This window comes from Melanotaenia boesemani, chromosome 9 (genome assembly GCF_017639745.1).
Source record: "Melanotaenia boesemani isolate fMelBoe1 chromosome 9, fMelBoe1.pri, whole genome shotgun sequence".
NCBI lineage: Eukaryota > Metazoa > Chordata > Actinopteri > Atheriniformes > Melanotaeniidae > Melanotaenia > Melanotaenia boesemani.
Genome location: NC_055690.1, coordinates 28,017,087 through 28,039,555, shown reverse-complemented (window position 1 = coordinate 28,039,555; position 22,469 = coordinate 28,017,087). Strand labels below are relative to the sequence as shown.

General features: G+C 37.7%; 1 protein-coding gene across 1 annotated transcript in view; it reads left to right on the top strand.

Moving 5' to 3' along the window:
* The window catches only part of clmpb (CXADR like membrane protein b), a 69,641-nt gene extending 53,501 nt beyond the window's left edge, over nt 1-16,140 (top strand). Inside the window, exons 3-7 of the mRNA XM_041995248.1 lie at nt 2,376-2,580; nt 4,947-5,114; nt 6,376-6,498; nt 6,938-7,079; nt 10,468-16,140. Of these exons, the coding sequence (XP_041851182.1) occupies nt 2,376-2,580; nt 4,947-5,114; nt 6,376-6,498; nt 6,938-7,079; nt 10,468-10,804 (975 nt within the window). The 3' untranslated portion in view covers nt 10,805-16,140. The remainder of the gene's footprint in view (nt 1-2,375; nt 2,581-4,946; nt 5,115-6,375; nt 6,499-6,937; nt 7,080-10,467) is intronic.
* Nucleotides 16,141-22,469: the final 6,329 nt, after the last annotated feature.

The window sequence follows — 22,469 nt, the reverse complement described above, 5'->3', positions numbered from 1 at the left end:
TGATTGTATATTTTACACTTACAGTACAAATTAATGTCCGTAAACACTCAAAGTCTCTGTTGAATCTGTAAGGGAGCAGATGAGGATTTGACCATCAAAATGCATAAAGACAAAAACTCAAATTTTCTTCATTCTATGCAACATTAGAGTAATAAAAGTAAATAAAAGAAAATGCTAAAGTTGGCCTTCCATGCTAAAGTTTTTAAACCTCTAGAGACTTCGGCCCTCAGCTCTTAATTAGCTTGCCAGGCTGTGTTGTTAATAAATGCCAGTTGATGCAAATTTCAAAGCTTTCTAAACACTTTGGACTCCTCTGACACCGTCACAACAATGCAGCCACAGACTCCTGCAGCAGCCGTCTAGCACTCTGAAAATGAGGTGTTTTTGGTGTGAAACTGAGGTGAAATCACAGTTAACAGAAAAAAATGGAGGTCAAGTCTGGGTCAACAAGACTTAGAAAAGTTGCTGTGAACTGATTTTAGAATTGCCAGAGAAGCTAATCAAAACCAACCTTGACTACAAATGACCTTCAGGAAGATTTTGACAAACTCTTAAATGGTGATGCAGCTGTACCTGCATAAATGTGACCTTCATGGAGGATTAATCAGAAGAAAGCCTTTTCCATTTCTTCAATTCTGAAGTTTGCAAAAGAAAATCTAAACTACTCTAATGCATTTGGGAAACAAGTCTCATTGACTGCATGATTTAAAATAAAGCCTTTGAGATGCAATGAGTTATGTAAGTTTTAAGCGAAAAGTGAGCAAAATCTCCTTAAACAAGAAAAGCAAAATAAAGTATATAATAAAAAGTAAGTTTATAAAATGCAGTACTTTTCAGGTAAGACACAATTTCTCACCAGAATGTGTAATAGCTGCAGCATGACGTCTGTATGTGACGCGGTGCATAAAGCGAAACCTGGCTGCAACATAACGCAGCATTCTGGATGTAAAAGTTGTATAGTGTGGTTTCTCAGCCTTGGGATCCTGCTGCGCAACGACAGCTCCAAAACTGCACATAACAGATGTCACTGTAACATTAAACGAGCCTAGAACACAGAGTGTTAAGGTCAGAAAGTTACGTAATGTGGCTTTAAAAACTTTGCAATCAGGGATTTTTTCAAACAGAGTACATGTACAAGTACTTACATTTGAGTACTTGCCTATGCAAGTATTGATATGAGTACTAATAAATCCCACTACGGTTCACTGGTAAAGAGTGTGGACCAGAATGCAAGATGCAAATGTACATAACAGTATATACATACATACATATACATAGTATTTTGCATAACTATAGCATGATGAAAAACATTATTGAGAGTAGTGTTACACCATGAGCTGCCAGTGAACCAAGTCTCAGTCCCATCTGATCAACTTTTCATCATCAACTTTTGATCAGAGCTAGTCCATTTTTAGTTTTAGATTTTAAATGAATAAATACCCTGGTTAAGTTTATATGTTGATAAATAGGTTTGCATAATGTCTCCTGAAGGTCCCTCTTCAAAAAAAAACAGGCACAGGAACATTGCTTTCTCACTATTTGTGTTGCCACTGTGTTTTAGACATGTGAGCAACATGTTTAATGCATGTTTGTTGTGAGACTGGGTGGTGTGGAAAGAGATGGACCAAGTAAACTGTTATGTTGTCTGAAAATATAGTGCAAGAAAATACTTTTTGTAAAGTTTTAGTGAGGCCTGTTGTTTTGTGCTAACATCACATCAGTTCCACTGTGGATGCCTTAATCTTTAATCAGCACCACAGTGGTTTTCTTTTGTTGGTCAGTTTGACAGCTCTGCTTGTACAAAGACTATAAGGAGATGACAGTGGTCACAGATAATCGGCTTAAATGAACACTGGGTAGTGGCATCCAGCAAATACATTCATTAGTAGAATATTCATTCCCAAGTGTTGATTATAAAGTAATTGTTAGCATTGTTACTCCAACTGTGAGACGTGGGATTCTCTACTTTGCAGCCGGTGTGGATATGTCTCAGCCGTGCATCATTAGAGTTATGTAATTTCAAACGTTATTGGCAGTATACCAATTAAACATATCGAGGGAAATACTGTTGAAAGGCAGAAATTAAGTTAAACACACCTGCTGTGAAGTGATTGAAATTCTTACTTGGGGAATTTGTAGCATTAATAAGAAAAATGTAAATGTAAATACAGAGTCCAAGAAAGAATTTGAGAATTTTTTTTAAACATAGGGAACAGGCATTTTAAGAAACAGGTGGGATTCTGGGATTTGATATAACCTTTGAATTAGGCATTGGAAATTATTTCACATGACAGTTTGATATCCAGGACTTGAGCACACATGAGACAGATCAATTTCACAAATTAATCTCTTATTATCTTCTTTTGCCTGTGTAGATTATTACCTTCTTCGGCGGCCAGGTGTACACCAATGAGGCCACGGGCAGCGAGGCCAGCCGTCTGTCCTTTGCTGGGGAGTACCTGGGGGGTGACGCCTCCCTACTGATCAGTGACCTGCTGCTGACCGACTCTGGGGAGTACTACTGTAAAGTTAAGACTGGAGGAAAGTACCACTGGAGCCAGGTCAACCTGATCGTTCTGGGTGAGTATTTTCCAACACATATTTAATACGCACATACACACAGGCGTACATGGGCATGCAGCATCTAGACACCTACCATCAGGTTATGAAGAAACCCATTAGAACAAGGAAAACACACATACGCACACAAAATGTCTCACACATACACATGCAGACCTAATCACGAGATCATTAGCCTGGCACATTTCCTCCGTCATGCTGACTGATCTAATGATTCAATTTGATTCAGACGATGTGATTTGATTTTGCTTATGCTGTTTGGGTTCCTTTGGATTGGTTTGTTGATGAGGTGAGACCAGAAACATGCAAGTAGGTTTGAAGGGACACAGAACTGATTGATGAAGGTAAAAATTGAGTGGAATGAACAAATATCAAGTTATAGCCTAATACAATGCTTCCAACCAGAGATTTTATTTTGGTTTGATTTTTATTGTGTAATCATTTTAACTGCTTGAAGATGACATTGGACAAAAGACAACTGTAATCAATCTATCTGAAAATAACCTGCTCAGACATATAATTTGCATTAGTTAAATTTAGAACAGCCTTCTTTTTTTGCCCTCATAAGGCAAAGTGAAGTCATTGTGTATTTCATCCCAGTCTGTTTCATTTTTATGTTGTTTGTTTTGTTTTTTTTTTCCATTAGCTCAATAAAGCAGATGGCTATAAATGGCTCAGCTCTAACACAGTGCGTGTCGCTGCCTGCATATCAAAAATAGCTTTATGACTTTGAAGGACAATCAGAGAAAGGGAAGCAGCAAAACCATGAGAGCCAGACACAAAGTCCAGCGGGAGAAGCAAGATTGTTCTCAATGTCAGGAAAGCGGGCGATTTATTAAAACATCATGGGAGATTAGTTCAACCAGCAGTTATTGGTTTTCTAATGGAACAGTCTGTTAATCTTCTTGCTCTCACTCTCTTCTGACTTCCATAACGACATTCCAGTGAGTTAGAGCCTCAGTTTTTACAAATTGCCTTCAGCTTTGCGTTGACACTTTTGAATTAGAGTGGGACGAACGTTTGAGCATTTGCATTTTCCACTCCGTCCCCATGCGAAGATAATAGCTTGGCAGCTGAGCTGGTAGCTGGCTTGGCATGAGACGGCGAAGGGAAGTGGATGTATTCGTGTGGGTGCCAGTGGATGTTGATGTTACATTATGTGTAAGCCTGCACCTTCATCTTTGGATGTCTACTGTTATTTTGTGTGTGGGTCTGTTTATGCAGATTTCTGACTTCAGGTGTATTTATGTGTAAAGGCAATTATATTATTAGTGTTAGTTTGCTATACTGAGGTTAAGCATCTTTACTGCTCTTGCTGCAAGCAGGCCTTTTTGGTCCAGACATACATGAGAGAAAAGAATAGATAAAGCATCAGTGTGGCCTTTCTTACAGAGTGGATAAGCAGAATACACAATGCTCATAAAATGCTTCTATATGTCCTCTCAAGAATCAAAAACAAACTCAGAAAAGCCAACGTTGCTAATATGACAGCAGGATCAGAAATATAAAACCGATACGCAAATTTAGTTCACCACTCATCTATAAATATGTCACTTGAAAGGAAGAAAACTGTGTTCTATTTTCTTTTTATAGTGTAGCAGAGCCTCTCAGTGAGTATCTACACAGAGCAGCTGCACAGACCTCCAGCTATACTGTACTGTGCTTCAAGCTGTGAGCAAATATGACCAAAACCTCTGACCTGTGGAGAACATGTGACAAACAAGCATTCATAGCTGCTCTGGCAACACACTGATCCCACTGTCATGGAAAGCAGCGGTTTCTATAGATGGATAGATAGATGTATATTATCATTATCTGTTATTTCTGTCTTTACTGGACTGATACATTTGTTATTTTATTACTAAATTACTGTGATTTCAGTAAAATAATTATTTAAGGAGACAAACTATAATTCAAAAACTGTTTGACATTTCAAATACTTCCTTTATAGGAATCACCAGCCTTACAATAAAATCTATATTAAGGGCTGAATTTCTTTGTTTGAGTTTCAAAACTATAATTTAAAATAAGAGAAAAAAAAGACTTCCTCCAAGCTTTTGCAAGCTGGTTGACAAGTCTTTATTCAAAATATTTAAATAAAACTGTAATTTTGCTTAAATCAATTAGTCATTCACATTCAGATTAACACATTTAAAATACAAGTATAAGTGTACTGTATCCCTATCTTCTGGATCTATTCTTTTGCTTTGTTCTGCTATAATTATAATGGGATTCTCAAAAGCAAAAAGTACAGATTTTAATGCTCAACTTTCTTTCATTTATAGAAATATGTTTCATTATGAAAACAAAGAATTTACTTGTTTAGTACAGATTTGGATTCACCTGTTTCATACATGTTCTCACAGTTAAGCCCTCCAAGCCGAGATGCTGGATGGATGGGAAACTCCTGGAGGGCAGTGATGTCAAGCTGAGCTGTAAATCCAGCGATGGTTCAGACCCCATTAGCTACAAGTGGGATCGAGTGCTGGACAAAGGCAAGAGTCTGGGCAAGCTGCCAAACCTGGCACTGATAGGTACGAAAAATAATTGTCAAGTCACTGACATGCTGATTCACCACTAAAACCCCTTCGGCAAAGAAATGCTATGAAGATTCATTTTTATGTTAGGGATTTTTCTCATTTTTATCAGCTGCATTTGTCTGAGGAAAGGTCTTGCTGAGCATGCCATCTTTTCTTCTTCCATCCTTACATTCATACATTTTTTCCAACACTGGCACCTAAATCTGCCAAGCCAAGCCACATTCTCCTGCTGCTGATCCATGAGCTGCTTCACAAGGGTAATTAAAATTTACAACTCTTGGCTCAAGGGCACTTAGATGGGCTCAGTTTTTCACATTTAATCCTCTGATTCTGCACGCCTCAGATATGTTAAGACTGCTGCGATTCTCTCCACATACGAGCAATAAGCCTAAGACTACAAAATGTGTCATGCTGCTTCCAGTTTGACACTGTTAGGAGGATTTTTACAAACAAAAATATTAATGCTGTCACTGGAATCTAATGAATTTTAAACGTAAGCTTGACTCATGTGAATAGCAGCTGTATGCACGTAGAGACAATGAGTATTTTCTGAGTGTGAAGTGGAGGAAATTAAACGTAACACTTTGGAATGTGTTTGCAGCTACATTCTATAGCAAAAAAACAAAAAAGCTCTTCAGTAGCCCTGAGGCATCCTTCACTCACACTGTGTGGATTCTATCAATGCACTTGGATCATAACCAAGCATAAATAGTAACGGAGACAGTTTATAGCAGAAGAGCTAATGGTAGAGCAGTTCTTGCTATTGTGTTTTCTCTAAACTGGCAGAAACTACCCCTGAGTGCTATCCTCCCTGTCTAAGTATTCGACTGGCATCCATGATGGCACGCATCCAGACAAAAATCTTCAATTTAATGGCATCCACCAAACAACACCTGTTCAGTCTAATTAGTTTGCATTGGATGATAACACACGGCGTCAGCAACCATTATTTATGGGTCTTTTGAAAGGTAATATCACATGGTTGTCAGTGGTGGGGATGACTAAATATCCCATGGGGCTGTGCTGCTCCATCGCTCTGTCAGACAAGTTACTGCTACTCTCCTCGAGTCCTCCTCACTGTGATGGACATTGCTCTGAAATAATCACTCCATCAATGTCTCTGCCTCTCTGTCGTGTTTCTTCCCTCTGTCTCCTCCTTTTTCTATCTAATCAACTTTTTTTTCTTAGTTGTCTCTTATGTCATGGCTCAGATAGACACTGTTTTAAAAAAAACTGACTTGTTTTTATTTATCAGATCTCAAAAACCCAGAGATTGTGACGCTGAGGAATCTCACCATGGACAGCACAGGTGTCTATAGGTGCACAGCGAGCAATGACGTGGGAGAGGAAAACTGCACCATTGAGGTCACAATGCAGCGTGAGTTTTGGGAGAAAAGGGGGGACTTGACCTGACAGCATTCACCTCACACCAAATGGCCAAACTGATTGATGATTATTGTTTCAAACTGCAGCTGCCTCCCCATCTTCCACACTTCACCCTCCTCATCTTCCAGCCAGTGCTCCAACACTAGACTGCAGTAAACTTAAAGTGGTGGCTGCTGGTAACCACTCCTGGTCCAAACGCTATGTCTCAATGTCACACTAATGCATTTCCTAGGAGTTCCAGGACAGTGTCATGTGTGGCCCTGGTGTTGAATTGAATATAGATACTGCAACACGAAAATAAGCCAGGAATGTTTCTCTAGTAAATGGAGATGTAGAAATAGGAATTTATCAATTTAAGTGTAAAAACCGTAATTTCACCCGAGACAGTAAGTGAATTTATTTCTCATCACTTCTTCCTTCCTAATCCTCAGATGTGAGGGATGTGGGAATGGTAGCTGGTGCAGTTGTGGGAATATCCCTCGGTGTCCTCATTGTCATATTAATCATCTGGCTCGTCTTCCGGAAGAAAGAGAAGAAGAAGTACGAGGAGGAGGAGACTCCAAATGAAATCAGGTTCAGTCAGAATCTTTCTCCTCTAATTGTTTTCACTATTTTTCATTATTTTAAATGTGACATGCAGATTCTTGTTTCATGTTTGTATCATGTGCCTGTTCGTTGTGTTTTTTCTGTTGCTTTCGTTTTTGTTGTTGCTTAGTAGTTCATAATTATATAAGTGATTGATGTATCTCATGGTTACAAGGTTGGCTTTTTAGAAAAAGAAAATCTGAACTCTGTGGGACTGGAGACTGGGCAAAAAGAGGGAAAGACTAATTCAGCAAAGAGACCACAGGCCTCAGCTTGAGCCAGCTCATCTGCTGTAATTAGGACCATTAGTCTTAGCAAATATTTGGACCCCCTCTAACAATGTAATGGCCTGGGGCTACCCAATATTGCTATGAAACCTTAGCGGTTAAAACTAATAATTTATCACTGTTTAAATAGCTGTGAATAATATTAATAACATTACTTAAACATGACCCTGCATTTTTTTATTATTATAACTAACTGTCTTAGTTTATTGTTTGATGGAAGGAACACAAATCATCTACCTAACGTGGCCATTTTACTATTTCGGATGATATTATCTTCTTGGAGGCTAGCAATTCTGCTGGTCAAATCACTGGCTCAGTCATATCATATGTATCAGTCTGTGCATGGCAGCTTGTTTGCAGTCTTTTGCTGTCTTTCTTGAAAATTCAGCATTTATAATAGTGGAATAGCCCATTATGAGGATGGCAGAAGGTCATTTTAGTGTGATTGCTGGAATATTTAGTAAACAGAATTCACAAACAAGAAGCTAAATAAAAGATGAGACGTAGAAAGACAACAGGACTGTGTAAAAGATAATGCATCAAAAGAAGCAACTGGGCTAGCTGTGTTTACTGCTCAGCTGATGACTGAGAAAGACAAACGTTTCATGCAAAGAGTGGAACCAGTCAATACCACTCTTAAAAAATGTTCATATATCCTTGGATGAGAGTAGTCCCAGCTATAGGAAGATGAGAATTTTCATCCTGGAGATGATGTTTAATTTCCCCCAAAATCAACTGGAAGAATAAATAAAAAGCAGCCATGAAGACAGACAAGAATGCAGCTTACCTTACTGCTCCTTCTTATCATGCAAATTGGAAAACCCCACAATGCCCCACACATGTAAACAAACTTGCATTCAGAGAAGAATATGTCAGTGATTAGGTCAGCCTGCAGGTGCTCTGGACAGAGATAACACACTCAGCAAGCTGGCCGTGTGAGTTGGTTAATTTTTGTGCTAAACAATCTGAGCCGGTCAGTGGCAAATAGAAACATTTGTACAGTAATGTGGGAAATTGCCTCAGAGAAATTACATTACAGATTTGGTTTTGTTACCAGTTATGGTGCTCCGGCTGAATGTTGGACATATTCCAAATGTTTGTGTGCCCTTGAGTCACTTTGACTCAAAATAGATACTGACACTGTGGTCCAGGTTTAAAACCTCAGAAATTGTCTGTTTTTATTAACGAGAGGAAAAACAAAGAAAGAAAGACAGGAAGAAATTCACACCCAACCAAAACTATTACATCAGCGATTACATGGGTGTTGCTGCAGTTCTGCATAACACAAGCTTGCTTTGACAGGTTGAGCCTGAGTCGTGATGTCACTTGTGTGTTAACCTTTGTGTGTTATGGCTAAATCATAGGTTCAGCTGAAACAGTTGCAGACTTCAGCTAAGCTAAATGCTAAATGACATAACGACAACCCCATTATGTCTAAATTGACTTGGTGTGTACCTCTTGTCCTTTCTGTTTGTGTATGTGTGGCTAATATGTATATATACATATACATATACATATATATATATATATATATATATATATATTAGGGCTGTCAAATTATTCGATTTTTTTAATCAGATTACTCACAGCTTACAAATTAATCAATCATGATTAATCTCCATTCATGGAATTTGCCCGTTTCTACTGTATTTAATCAACAGAATGAGCCAATGCATACGATTACTTAGTGTTAACTGACCTTCCTTTGGGTCATCATCAGATGTCCAAGGGTCAATAAATGCTGCATGTAATGTACTTCTATATGCTGTTCTAAATCATCTCTATCATGTTCTAGATCCTAATTCAGAATTCATGCAGGATCATCTCACCAACCGTCTATACATTATCACATGGTAATATCTGTCATCAAAAAAGCAGATGTTGACAAATGAAGTTAAACAGCTGATATTGATGAACAAACTGATAAAGCTGATGATCTGGTTAAAAACACAGCAGTTTAATTTCCTCTTTTCCTGGCCAGTGCTTGTGGACCCCCCCCCCCCCCTTAAAAACTTTTCTAGACCCGTCCCTGCACAGCTGAAGTATAAACCCTTTCTACCACCTGTAGCTACTGTGTTTTATAAGGGTCCTGCCAACAACAATACTTGGGGGTAAATACAGTACGTGGTGGTATGAAGCATAAACCGCTAGATTACTCCTCACCTGAACGATAAACAAATGCTACAAAAACTCAATGTGTGGCTAATCTTCCTAAGATTGTCATGAAGGCAGCAGCATTTGTTCATATGGTTTTTTACTAAATCTTTATTCATTCTTTTTTTTTTTTTTTTTTTTCCTCAGACTGCAGTAGTGTTGGTGCATATTTACTGCAATATCAATGAATAATGCAGTATGGTTGATGGACAGCTTCAAGTAAATAATCTAGATGTGATGAATTGTTTTGTGTTTTCATACAATGTTAGGAGTCTGAGCCATCCCACTAATGTGCTCCACTGGACCTCTTGGGTTTACAGTAGACGGAAATTCAGCAACTGTTGTTTAGAAATGTCTCTTTTTTTGAAAGCTCCTCGTGTGTGCCTGAGAGGATACCATGTAGCAGGAGTGTACACATGAGATTTTTCTATTTCAGATTTTCTCCAAAGATCCAGTGTAACTAAAATACGAAAGTAAGTAATGTTGCAAATGATCACAGCTTTGGTCAACCTTTCTCATGTAAGATGCTTATGTCGTTCAGGTTCTATTCTTTGAGAAAGTTTAATTTTTGTTAAAAAAAAAAAACTAAGCAAAAGTACAATTTCAAAGGAAAGTTTTCATTGTGTTCTTTTTCCTTCAACATTTGTGTCTGGGGAACTAGTGATTTCAGCAGGTTTCATTATTCCATGCAAATGTGTTTCACAAAACTCAGGAGCTGGGGGGTATCTCATGAATTACATGAGACCCAAACTTAATACTAGTCCCTTGTGTCTCAAGCCTTAGAATAGTACGGAGAAACGGCACTTTGTCGTGTTGTTTTGCAGTTAATTTTGCATGCCTCTAAGTGTGTGTTGGTATCCTCGTCTCTATTTTAAGAATTGCAGTTGATAGAAAATAAAGGTTGCAATGTTTATTTGCTCTGTCTCCAACCACAGGGAAGACGCTGAAGCTCCCAAGGCCAAGCTAGTGAAGCCAAACTCCCTGTCCTCGTCTCGTTCTGGCAGCTCCCGCTCTGGCGCCTCCTCCACCCAGTCCATGGTGCACAACAGCGCCCAGCGTGGTCACCGCCCTCGTCCACCTGCCGTAGCAGCTCTCAAGGAAAATGGACAGCCTCCTGGCTTTCCGCAGTCCCCTCCAGCCTACACTGCAGTGGTGCCCCCCAAGACCCCCGAGCGCCCTGCCACTCCCAAATACAACTCCAGGAACATGTCTGGGCCCACACCCCCGACCCTCATGGTCCCTGCCCAGACCAAGGCCTTTCAGACTGTGTAGAACTGAAAGTCATTCACTTCCTGCAGCCATGTGAGACTCCCACCCTTTCCTTATCCTCCCAGCTCCCAAAGACTGAGACTCTTCCATAAACAAAGAAATGCAACTAGTTAAAACGATGTAATTAAAAGAATCAATACTATAAGTCCAAAAGTACTTTTAATGAATGCATACTAAGGGAAAATATGACATGCTTGCCCCCTACTGAATTGCATAAAACAACAAAACAAAGGAGGCAAAGGCAGAGACCGGAGATGAAACATTGTTTGTGTCTTATAGCTAGGGGCAGAACTTATTTTCTGAGTTCCTTCTTTTGGGTTTAGAAGGCACAGAGAAGCACCATGTGCATTGAGGTGGAAGATGCCCCATAGTAGAGCCTTTATTTATTTATCAAATCAAATGGTTAGTCAGGCATTAGAGAGGAGTGAGGAAATGAAAACAGTTATGGCTGGATAATAAAGTAAATCTAAACTAAATAGAGTCATACCCCTGTTTACCATCAGATGCACAAGATGAATACAAGCGCAAAGTAAGTGCAAGACTGTGTGACTGCTAGAGATTTTCTTTATTTAATTGGAGGACAGGGATGTGGGGTGACTCTGATTCTTGTCGCTCTGCACCTCCGTCTGGCTGCTTCCAGCACTTGCTCTGAAACCACAAACCGCTTTGCCTCCCATGGGCTGAGGCGATTGTGCCCATCCATGTGGACAGACACAGCTCACAGCATGTGCATCATCTGCCTCAGTGCTCTTGGTCCTTTGTGCTCTCATAAAGCACCCATGAGAAACCACAGCGGTCCTGAGACTGACTCAGCAGCCTCACAAGCAGCTCATCTGCTTTGCCAATCAGCAGGGGAAACTTCAGGTACAAGGATGTAGTATTGACAGTGAAGTCAAATTAATGGAGCTTTTACCCTCCCTCCCACATCCTGTCTACATTTAAGGAGCTCCTTTTCTGGTACCAAATATCCTCCCTGAATAATAACTAGTATTTATTAGGCCTATAGCGATACTTTAAATATAGAGATAAGCAACTATTAGACCAGCTGGACTTTCCTTTGTTTTGTCTCTGTTTTCATGTGTCTCTTCTCCCTGAACATGTTGTGAAGGGTGACAGACAGCCATGTGTCCAATCATCTATATTAAGAAGTGCCACCAATCCCCAGGATGGGTTATTATTGTTGTTTTTTTAAACACTTTTGTTTACCTGCTACATTTCTGAACTGAAGCCAAAATCTGTTGCCATGAATGTGTGATTTGGTGTTATTTTCAGCCTCCTTTAAGGTACTAAATCAAGCTAAGGCACAAAGAATTGACCATGACATTCAATTTTACAGTACTATGTCTGAATAAGAGAAACAATGAGTATGTTTCTAGAGAATTCAGTCATATAGGAAGTTTATACCATCATTGTCAATACCCTACTTGCATCTATAACAGAGACGTGGCGTTTGATTGCTGTCTTGGCAAAACCACTTGCTTGGTTAACGGTCAAGCCGTGTTATCAAGCCAGTACCTTTTTTTTGTCGTATCCTCAGACAGACCCAGTGCTGTTTGATTGAAAGTAGCTGAAAAAAGGGCAAGTTGCCTATTTAGTGTGCCTTTTCAAGCCCTCTTCCCATTGATGGTTTCTTTCTTTGTCCTTATCTTCAGCACACCAGTGGTTACGTCTCTGTCCACATGCAGCTTTCAGGGTCAACATCAGGAAATACTGAGAGGTACAACTTCACAAACTTGCTCTGATAATAACAGGTTTAGCTTAGGAAGCAACAAGCAGAGTGAATGGTAAGAAAGCAATCCCATGCCACAGGACAATGTACTTTACATTCTGTAATTAGTCTTGTTTTATATTGTACATACAGATAGATATATGCACATGATGTCATTTCATTTCAAATTAAAGGTATATGAGGGGATATTCTCCCCTTACAGAAAAAGGCAAGTGGAAAAACCACAGTGAATTTAAACCATGTGTTTTGTTTGTTTGTTTAATATATATATATATATATATATATATATATATATATATATATATATATATATATATATATATTTCAACAACCATCTCTACCCTGATGTCATCTGGTATTTTCATATATCACATTTACTGGGAAAAAAAAGTATGTCGAGGTATTCACAAGTGTAGAGAAAAATATCAGATGTCATCACAACTACTGTTCAGAGTCACATAAAATGTATGCATCTATTGGAATGAGTAATTTCATGTGATAATACATGGTTGGTGTTTCTGAAACTGAATGCCAGACATGAAAAAATATAATCTGTTGTAAATGATAAATGAATAATGACAAAAAAAAACTTGACCATATACTGAAATTTTAAATTAGTGCTTGGCTTATAGTATATATATATTAGGCCAAGCACTAATTTAAAATTTCAGTATATGGTCAAGATACTGACAGGTGACAAATTAAAGGAAAAGGCTGAGTGTTTGAGAGGGACCCTGTTTAGGTGTCCCTCACCCCTCGAAGCAGACATGGCCAAAATTCAGCTAATGCAAGGGCTATGGACAATCTGAACCTAGCCCTTGATGACCTTTCATTTAAAACAAAACAGCCAAAAAAATAACTTTTTCACCATGAGCAATAGAATAGAATATTTTGTCCCAAACTGTAAGAAAAAAAAAAAGCATAAGCCCATATTTTAGTTTTAACCCATGCAGGTTCTTTAACTAGTTCACTATGACTATCTGGATAAAAACTTCTCCCACTCCTACCTTGGAGGGAACCATCACTCCAAAACTACAAAAAGTTGCTGTAAATGAGGATTTTTATTCTGTAATGAAACAGAGTGGTTTCTTCTACAATAATAATTTTAAGACATCGAGGGGAGGGGTTCACTGCATGGGTAAATATTTACCTTGTTGGTTTTTCTCTTAATTTGTCACCATCTTTATTTTAGAATGTAGTGTTTTAATTGTAAAACCCAATAATCTTCACTCTCAGGACAAATTTTACAAATGGGGTTTTACAGCTATTTTAAAGTATGGTAAATTATTAGGACAGTTTGTTCAGTACTTTTGTTTTTTAAAGCATGAGCTAAACTGAATCGCCCTCCCATTAAGGCCCCTTTGCAGGGTAAATCTGCAGCATATGTCTAAAAAGCACATGTGGTTTAATTTTACACATGGGATTTCACACGTGACTTAACTGTAAGGGAAATTTAGAAAAAAAAAGCCTTTTATATTGAACTAGAAAACAGCAGTTCATATTTGACCACGGAGGCTGTTGAGTGTGTGTGCGTGTGTGACGGGGGAGCGTGTTTGTATGTATGTACTTGCGTGCATGCATGCTTGTGAATGCGCGTGAATGTGTATGTGTGGGTGTGTGCATGTAAATTCAGTATAAGCCCTTGGGCCACACCCACACATTCTGATGTTAGCCATTCACTGCGAAGGATCCAGTCAAGTAAATCAACCTCTATCTAAAATTATGTGACTGCAGACTGGCGGTGTTTATTTTAGTTCTCGCTGAGTTTTATATGCCTATTGAACTTGGCTGTACAGGCAGCCAACATGTTTTTGGTTGTGGGGGTGGCGTCTTGAGACAAAAGAACGTCCATAATTCATAACTATCATCAGCTCTGGAGGCTGCTTGTATGCTCTCTCCTTCGCTCTTGCTATCTCTTAGCATAGAATGCACTTATGGCATCTCAAGGCAGATATGCACATACATACAAACACCTAATACAAGCAGGTTCGAGTTGTATATACATGCACATCAACAGGTGTACAAATCATGTGCAGGTGCACACAAGAACACAGGTGTGTGTTTTATGTACGCTCACAGTTGCACATGCACGCAAACCTCACAAACCCTCACACCGTTTGCACAAACAAATACTCCAAATAGCATTTCTGGTTATTTTTGGTCCTTCAGAATCAATTTAATGGATCAAATGTCTGGTATTACAACTAACCATCTAATGGATCCAGGATACTAAATGCAGCACAGAAAAGGACATTCTTCGCTGCATCATCCTGAGGACATCTACTGTAACAGAAAACACACACCTGCAAGCAGGTATACTTGCACCAAGACAGACAGACACTGCTATGCATCTTAACAATCTGGACAGCATGTGCCGAAAGACTTTTTTCATGGGAATCTGGGAGAGTGGCACTTGGAATCAGCAGAGGTATAACAGGATTGGTACTGAGCCATAGCTCTAGGCTCTTGCTATTGAAATACCCCCTCCCTACTGCTGATGAAAGTAGCGGTGCAGGTGGAGGATGAGATGCAAGTCTTCCAGCTGTTAAACTCCTCCAAGCTTTTTGATTTGCTTTCAAGCATCTGCAAGTCTCAGGTGGTAGAATCCCCAGTTTATGAGCCCTTGCATTGCATCCAACTTTGTGGCCCGTCAAACTTGTGTTTCTCTTTTTCTAACAAATGAATTTTAAGGCATTTTTGTCTGATCAGCGAATGGAGGATTGTCTTTACACATGTCAATGTCAACAGCACATCCAATATCATCTTTTAAAATAGCAACCATCAGCACTATATATTGTCTTGTTACCAACACTCAGCAGTGCAGTAAAATCATTAATGGTTATCCTGCATTACAAGATAGAAGTATGAATCTCATGTAGCTGTGTTTTATGTTTTATTAGGCAGTTTTATTTCTGATTAAAGCTGTTAAGCAGGGCAATTTGTGGTTTGGCCTTGTCTGTCAGTATAGGAGAATGTGATGTACTATTACCTTTAAGATGGGAAATGAATGGGGCTTAAATGAACCTCAAGAAATTAGGGAAGATAAAGAAAGAGGTCAAAGGTACTTGCATGTCATAGAAGATTGATCAGATGAACGCTTTGAATGCTTTGCTTTGATGTAACATAATGTAATCGGCTAAAAATGAAAACTTAAAAAAAAAGGAAAATCAAAAATTGTAAATATATCCTCACAAAAATTTTATGAAGCTTTATTTTTGTCTTCTTTTAAAAATTTTGTCGTTTTCAAATTTTCATCCATGTTCTTTGCACTTTTTCTGTGCTATGCTCATTGTTGGCCTGTGCAGAATCTGTGTGTTTGGCTGTTTCTCTTGACTGAGTTGTTTCAGTGTCAATGGGAGACAGGCTCAGCACGGCTTTACTAAAGGGAATTGTAAGACACCTTTTTTTTCTTTTTGTTTTTTTTTATTTACTCTCATCTGTTTTTTCTGATGTAGCTTCTCTTTGATTTTATATAACAATGGAGATTTTTTTGGTTTGTTCATTTTATGAAAACAATCCATGTAAATATCACAAGTAAAAAATGTATATTTTTACGACCTCTGAGTTATTACTCTTTCATTTGCAAATAAAATATTCAATGACAACTTAATCTGTCTCATGGTATCTTAATTGAGATTCTGAGTCAAGTGGTATTTAAATGTTAGAGCCATTTATTTAGATTCTGCTCGCTTTGTTTTAGTGTTCATTGGTAAATATTTTTCTCACTCCTTAATGCTGCCACTCAAGTCAAAGTCATACAGAAATATTGTGATTAACTTAAGACTTTTCTCTGATTAATACACTACCATGTAAACTGAATAATTTCATAGTTTAAGAAAGCAATAATGAAAATAAGTTACGTAAAGCATGCCAATTTTATTAACATGATGTAGACATGTGAATATCTTAACTACAATAATACCAGTTTTTACAGCATTTTCAGTCACACACTGTTGCCTTACTAAGTTTCCCCAGGCACCAGAGTTGCCAGTTCCTCTTATTATAAGCTATTAAAAGTCATTTATTGTGGGCATTTTTCTCTCACAAAATGTGACAACATTGGCACATTTATGCTAAAATAAAAGCCACACTTTTGGGGAATAAAATCCAAATAGCCTACAATGAATTTAGATGTGGTTAATATTTGTGCAGGGAGATATGTAAAGTTGGTGTAAATCATTCTTCAAACTACGCTCTGTAACAGGAATATGAACATAATATGTGCAAAATCCTAATTAAATATTACTGTTCATGTACACACACACCATTGTAGAGTTCAGCTCATCAAGCCAACATAAGTGGATTGAGAAGTAGCACCACATTCTATGATTACAGTTTCTTATCAGTGACATTGAAGGATGGGTAGAAAATTAAAAAACACATTCAATGATGGCTTCAGCTCTTAGAAAGCAACAAAGAAAGAGGGTAACTCCTGTGGTTGTAAAACAAGTAATTTTGTATAGAATTACATTATCATTATCTGACATTATTTGCATATACAATCCAATGAAAGTAACTTTATTTCTTATTTGTTTTGATAAGCTTTTTCTTAGTGAGTTTAAGTGTTAGTTTCACATCTGAATTAATAGGGTATAATAAGGTCAGGAGTTAAAGGGGGTACATATTTTTAGCTCATACCAATGGCTCATGGCTTAATCATGTTAGGTCAACTCTGGAATCATGTGTAAACACTGATTTACAGGCTCAAAATATTTATAATTCTTAATTTGAGTCCATAAATGCTGTCCTAAATCAGCAGCTCATGACAGTTTCTCACCGTGGACTCTGTCATTACTATGTTTGTACACAAAGAAAAATATACGTTTTCAGGTTTTCTGGTGAGACTAAGTTGAGATGCCCATCTTGTTTCCTGTGATTTGAAATACAGCCAGCAGGGATTTGTAATACTTTTTTTTATATTGAATGTAGGCCATCAACCAGCTCAGTTAGAGAAGATCTGAGCATACAAAATTTGCAGAGGAAGTTTTGCAGCTGGAGAACAACTTACTCCACAATGAATGGGTCAGTATCTTATAACAACGTTGTCAGACCTGTAAATACATTGCTAAGACATATTTACACTTCTGTTGTTCATATTAGTATAATATGTGTATAATTAAAATCATTCTGCACAGTTGGGAGTAAGCTTATCAAGAGTCGAAGCTTCATATCAGCTAAATAAAGCACAGGACAGAGAGCTGATTTTTCAGCTTCCTTTTCAACAGTCCGTCTAGTTCCTAAGCCTCTCACTGTCATTCTGAAGCTTGTGGCAATAAGGTCAGGGATATCTATTGACCTGTCAGCCACTTATTGACTGACATTCATCTCTTCCCTCTGAAAAATCCCTCTTGTGTTGACAATCTATTGAATTGCCAAGATGGAGAATCTTTGTCACCTCTGGTTAAGGAAAGAGAGGGTGACTTTATCTCTCTGTTTCAAGGACAAACACAAAAGGTAACATAAAGTCCTAAAAGTATGAATACCACTCCAAGTAAAGGCTCATGATCAAGCCAAGAGGCATAATACAATTAACGTGCGTTCTCTGACATCTGTTCGGTAAGGACTTGGCTGCTGACTGCCTGCTAAATTTACATCTTTTCAAAACACAGCATCCATATTAAGCAGGATCAAATTTTCAAGGCCAGCTCACATTTCTCCACCCCCTGTGCTGTGCCTCCGTTCCCATTGTTCCACATGATTAGCCATGTGTGATGACACTGTCATAAACCCATCTCACTGCCATACCCACACACACTCAGACTACATGGGTATGCTACAGTGATGCCATTTTGGTCACAGACTGGACAATCCAAAAAGTCCATTTCTGTTATTTAAAAAAAACTATATCCCACCTGCATTAATTAGATGAATGCAATTGCTGTACAGATGAAAATATGATAACAAAATGTGGCGCCATTTCATTTAATATGTGAGATATCTAAATGTAAAGGGACAATAGGAAACCATACAAAGAAATGTTTACTGTTCTGGTGTTCCATTTACACATCCAACTTTCATAAATGTTTGAATAATCTATTAAAATGCCAGACAGACTTAAATGTGAAATTTGTTCATTTATGTTAACTTTTACTTGACAAACACAAATGCAGACCAAATTAATTGCAGCAACTTAACTGCACAACTAAGAATAAAATACTGAATTTAATGCCAGCAATACACTCACAACAGTTTGAAAAGAGGTAAAGGATGACAGGAAAGTTTATGAGATTTGCTATAAACAGTGATACTACAGATGGATTTGTGACAGGTGAGGGTGCTACAATTGGGTATAAAAGAAACATCCACCAAAGGCTTATTCTTTGGGTCAATTAAGAAAAGATTTCTAAGTACAACACAGCAGTTTTAGGTCTTTCAGCAGTGCATAACAATGTGAAAAGATTCAGGGAGTCGGGGAAAATTTTAGTGTTTCCTAACCAAAAAGTAAAACTGTGGGAGTGTATTACCTTCGAACTCTCAGGCTTTGTAAGAGAAACTTGCCACCATGATCAATATAGTAACATAGTCTCAGGAGTACCTTAAAAAACCATATTCAGTCAATACAGTTTAACACTGCATCAAGAAAGTTCACTTGAAATTGTTTTACACAAAAAAGAAACACCTGCACCTGGGAAGGAATGTTTGTTTGGTTCTACATGCAATAGATGAGATAAATCATTCAGGGTGTTATCAAGGAAAGGTGCACAGCAAGTGTATATGGTGCAACTGGTGTGCTTCAGTAACCAATGTGGAAGAAAAATATTTGTAAAGATATTATTAATGCTGAGGAATATACTGGAATTTTGGATATAGATAAAATTGCACATAACATGGATTTATAGGCACAGTGTGTGTGCTTGACAGCAGTCGATATCTGTCTACTAACTGGAAATGTTTGGCTCATCACAAAAAGTGGAATAAAAAAACCACAGACTGCTGAGCAGATATTGTTTATTTGTTAAGGATGGACATAGATTTCTCCCAGAAAATTATTATCCGCAGTTCTAAAATGGTTAAAAATTGTAATTAAAAGGAAGAGCGATGGAATACAGAGCTGTCATAGTTTGCTTTTACTCGCCCCCTTACAGGAAAGAATAACTGCAAATCAAGTTATTCAAAGTGTTCATCCTTTTCTACCATGAAACATTTCTGGCATGTCGGGATGTTTTTTTTTTTTTTTTTTTTTCTCTCTATGACAATACCTTTGTATCTATCTAGGTAGACTGATAGATTGGTAGATACATTCTGGGATGCACAGCAGTGGTTATGAAAATAACTAAATAATGTTTTTGTGTCACAAGTACAGACTAACTTAGACACTCAGCTCTAATTAGTCCAAACAGAAAAGTGATTTAGTATGTTACTGCAGATAAGAAAACTTTTTGTCTCCAAACAGGCTTTGAAGTCTAATTAACACCAACTCATATTTTGCTTTTGGTCTCCCTCTGCAATCTGCTAAGTAAATAACTAGACTTCCATACAAGGCCTTCATAATTGAATTCACTTAAATAATTGCACCCCCTGGTGTTGATTGGAGATAGCTCCCTTTTTATCTGTGATGCTGATAAAATCTTAATGGGATGAGTGAAATCCTTAATCACATATTATACATGCATCATCTATTGGGTTTAGTTATCAGACGTCTCATACATATATCATTTTAAAAAGGCATGTGTTGAGGACAAACTGGAGGTTGACATCCCAGTTTTTGAACCTTTATGAAAAAAATCACTTTAATTACTGTGGAAATGGGATATATCTTCCTTTTTATGTTCTGTTTGACAAGTTGATCTCTCTTTCTCTCACACACACACACACACACACACACACACACACACACACACATTATGTATACACCGCTCTCTGACTCTGCTCATTAACAAAAATAAACCTAAAATAATAAGTTATCTGTAAATGCAGCTAACTATGTTCAGTTATCCAACATATGTCAATGAAAGAGCAGAGTGGCTTTGTTTCTCAGTGGTTACTGGTGTTGTGTAGCTTTGCTTAAAGCTCCCTCTGGTGGAAGTTGGTATTTGTACCAAAAGGAACACAGGCGTACATCTGAGAAATAGAAATACAGTAGAAGTGGAATTGTGGGGTTTGATTTTTAATAGAACTGAACCTGCAGTGTAGCACTTTATGTTATTGAATATGCTGTATTTTTGATTTTGGTTCATATGACAAGATTAATAGAAGCAAAAGATCTAAAAAAAAATATAAATATATACTAAAATGTAAAGTATACAGGTGTAAAAACGTCTCAGTGCAATTAATGGTCTTCAGTATTGTCAGTCAATAGGATTTACAGCAGTGCTTTGGGAGTCTTTCCACTTATAATTACCGGGAAATGAAAATTACGCTGTACTCTATATCGAAAGTTTATTTCACTCACAGACACTAATTACAGTGCTGCCACAAATTCAGTTAGAGGCATTATTAGCATACTTTATGTGACTCACATTGTACCTTAAAAGAAAAAAAAAACTCAGCAGTCTTGGCATGTAGATGAATTCTACAGAAATAATCCATTTGTGGGCGTTAAATTGCATTTTAATTGCACATCACTGAAAATACTGACAGAGCAACCTTGATTAATGTACTTGTCCCTGGTGGATGTACCTCTGGTTTTGCATAAGAGAAAAACTTTTGCTTCAGCTCAACAATTGTGGTGTGTTGTATATTAAGAAATGTCCAAGACAGCATAACTCAAAGGGCATATTTCTATTTAATTAACACGCTATGGGATTTTTCTTCAAAAATGAAGAAAGAAGCATGGATATCAGTTTGTTCATGTAGAATATAAACTCTGAAAGCTATTAGTCCAACTAATTGAAAAAGAAGGCACTCAGTAATAAATTATATGTTATAGGAACAAGCAAGTAAAATGAGTTGTGGGCTATAACAATGCTGTACTCTACAGAACCACTCAGCTGCAGATTTTTAATAAGACTCCACAGTGAACAGCAGCGAAGGTTCACTAGTTTGTGAAGAACATAAACTGCTCTTCCAAACTAATGCAGTGCTCCCTACATACGTACATACTTTTGTCATGACCAAAAGAAACTGTTAAATAATTCATGCATGTATGTTAAGTGGTTTTACAGATCATATTTTAAAGAAAATTCTATTTAATCTATATTTTTCCGTTAGCTCCCACTAAGCGCAGATGCGGCAGGTGTGATGAAATAACAACTGAGTCTACTTTCAAGATTTTAAAAGGTAATGTTGCATACCCTTTCCCCTTTTTTACCTGATGTTCATTTGCCAATGGTTTTTCTTTGGAAACAAAATATGTATTTTAGTAAATACTAAGTATGGCTGTTGGTGTGAGTAATAATAATATATATCTGAGCAGTTGTAGAAGCAAAAAAAAATGGTCAGGAAATGAACAAATACAGATGTGGATAAAATTGTTGGTACCCTTTAATAAATGAAAGAAAAATCCACAATGTTCACAAAAATAACTTCGGTCTGACAAAAGCAATAATAAATAAAAATTCTATGAAATTTAACCAATGAAAGTCAGACATTGCTTTTTAACCACGCTTTAACAGAATTATTTAAAAAAATAAACTCGTGAAACAGGTCTGGACAAAAATGATGGTACCTTTAACTTAATATTTTGTTGCACAACCTTTTGAGGCAATCACTGCAATCAAACGATTCCTGTAACTGTCAATGAGACTTCTGCACCTCTCAGCAGGTATTTTGGCCCACTCCTCATAAGCAAACTGCTCCAGTTGTCTCAGGTTTGAAGGGTGCCTTTTCCAAACTGCATGTTTCAGCTCCTTCCAAAGATGCTCAATAGGATTTAGGTCACAGCTTAAAGAAGACCACCTTAGGATAGTCCAGTGTTTTCCTCTTAGCCATTCTTGGGTGTTTTAGCTGTGTTTTGGGTCATTGTCCTGTTGCAAGACCTATGACCTGCAACAGAGACCA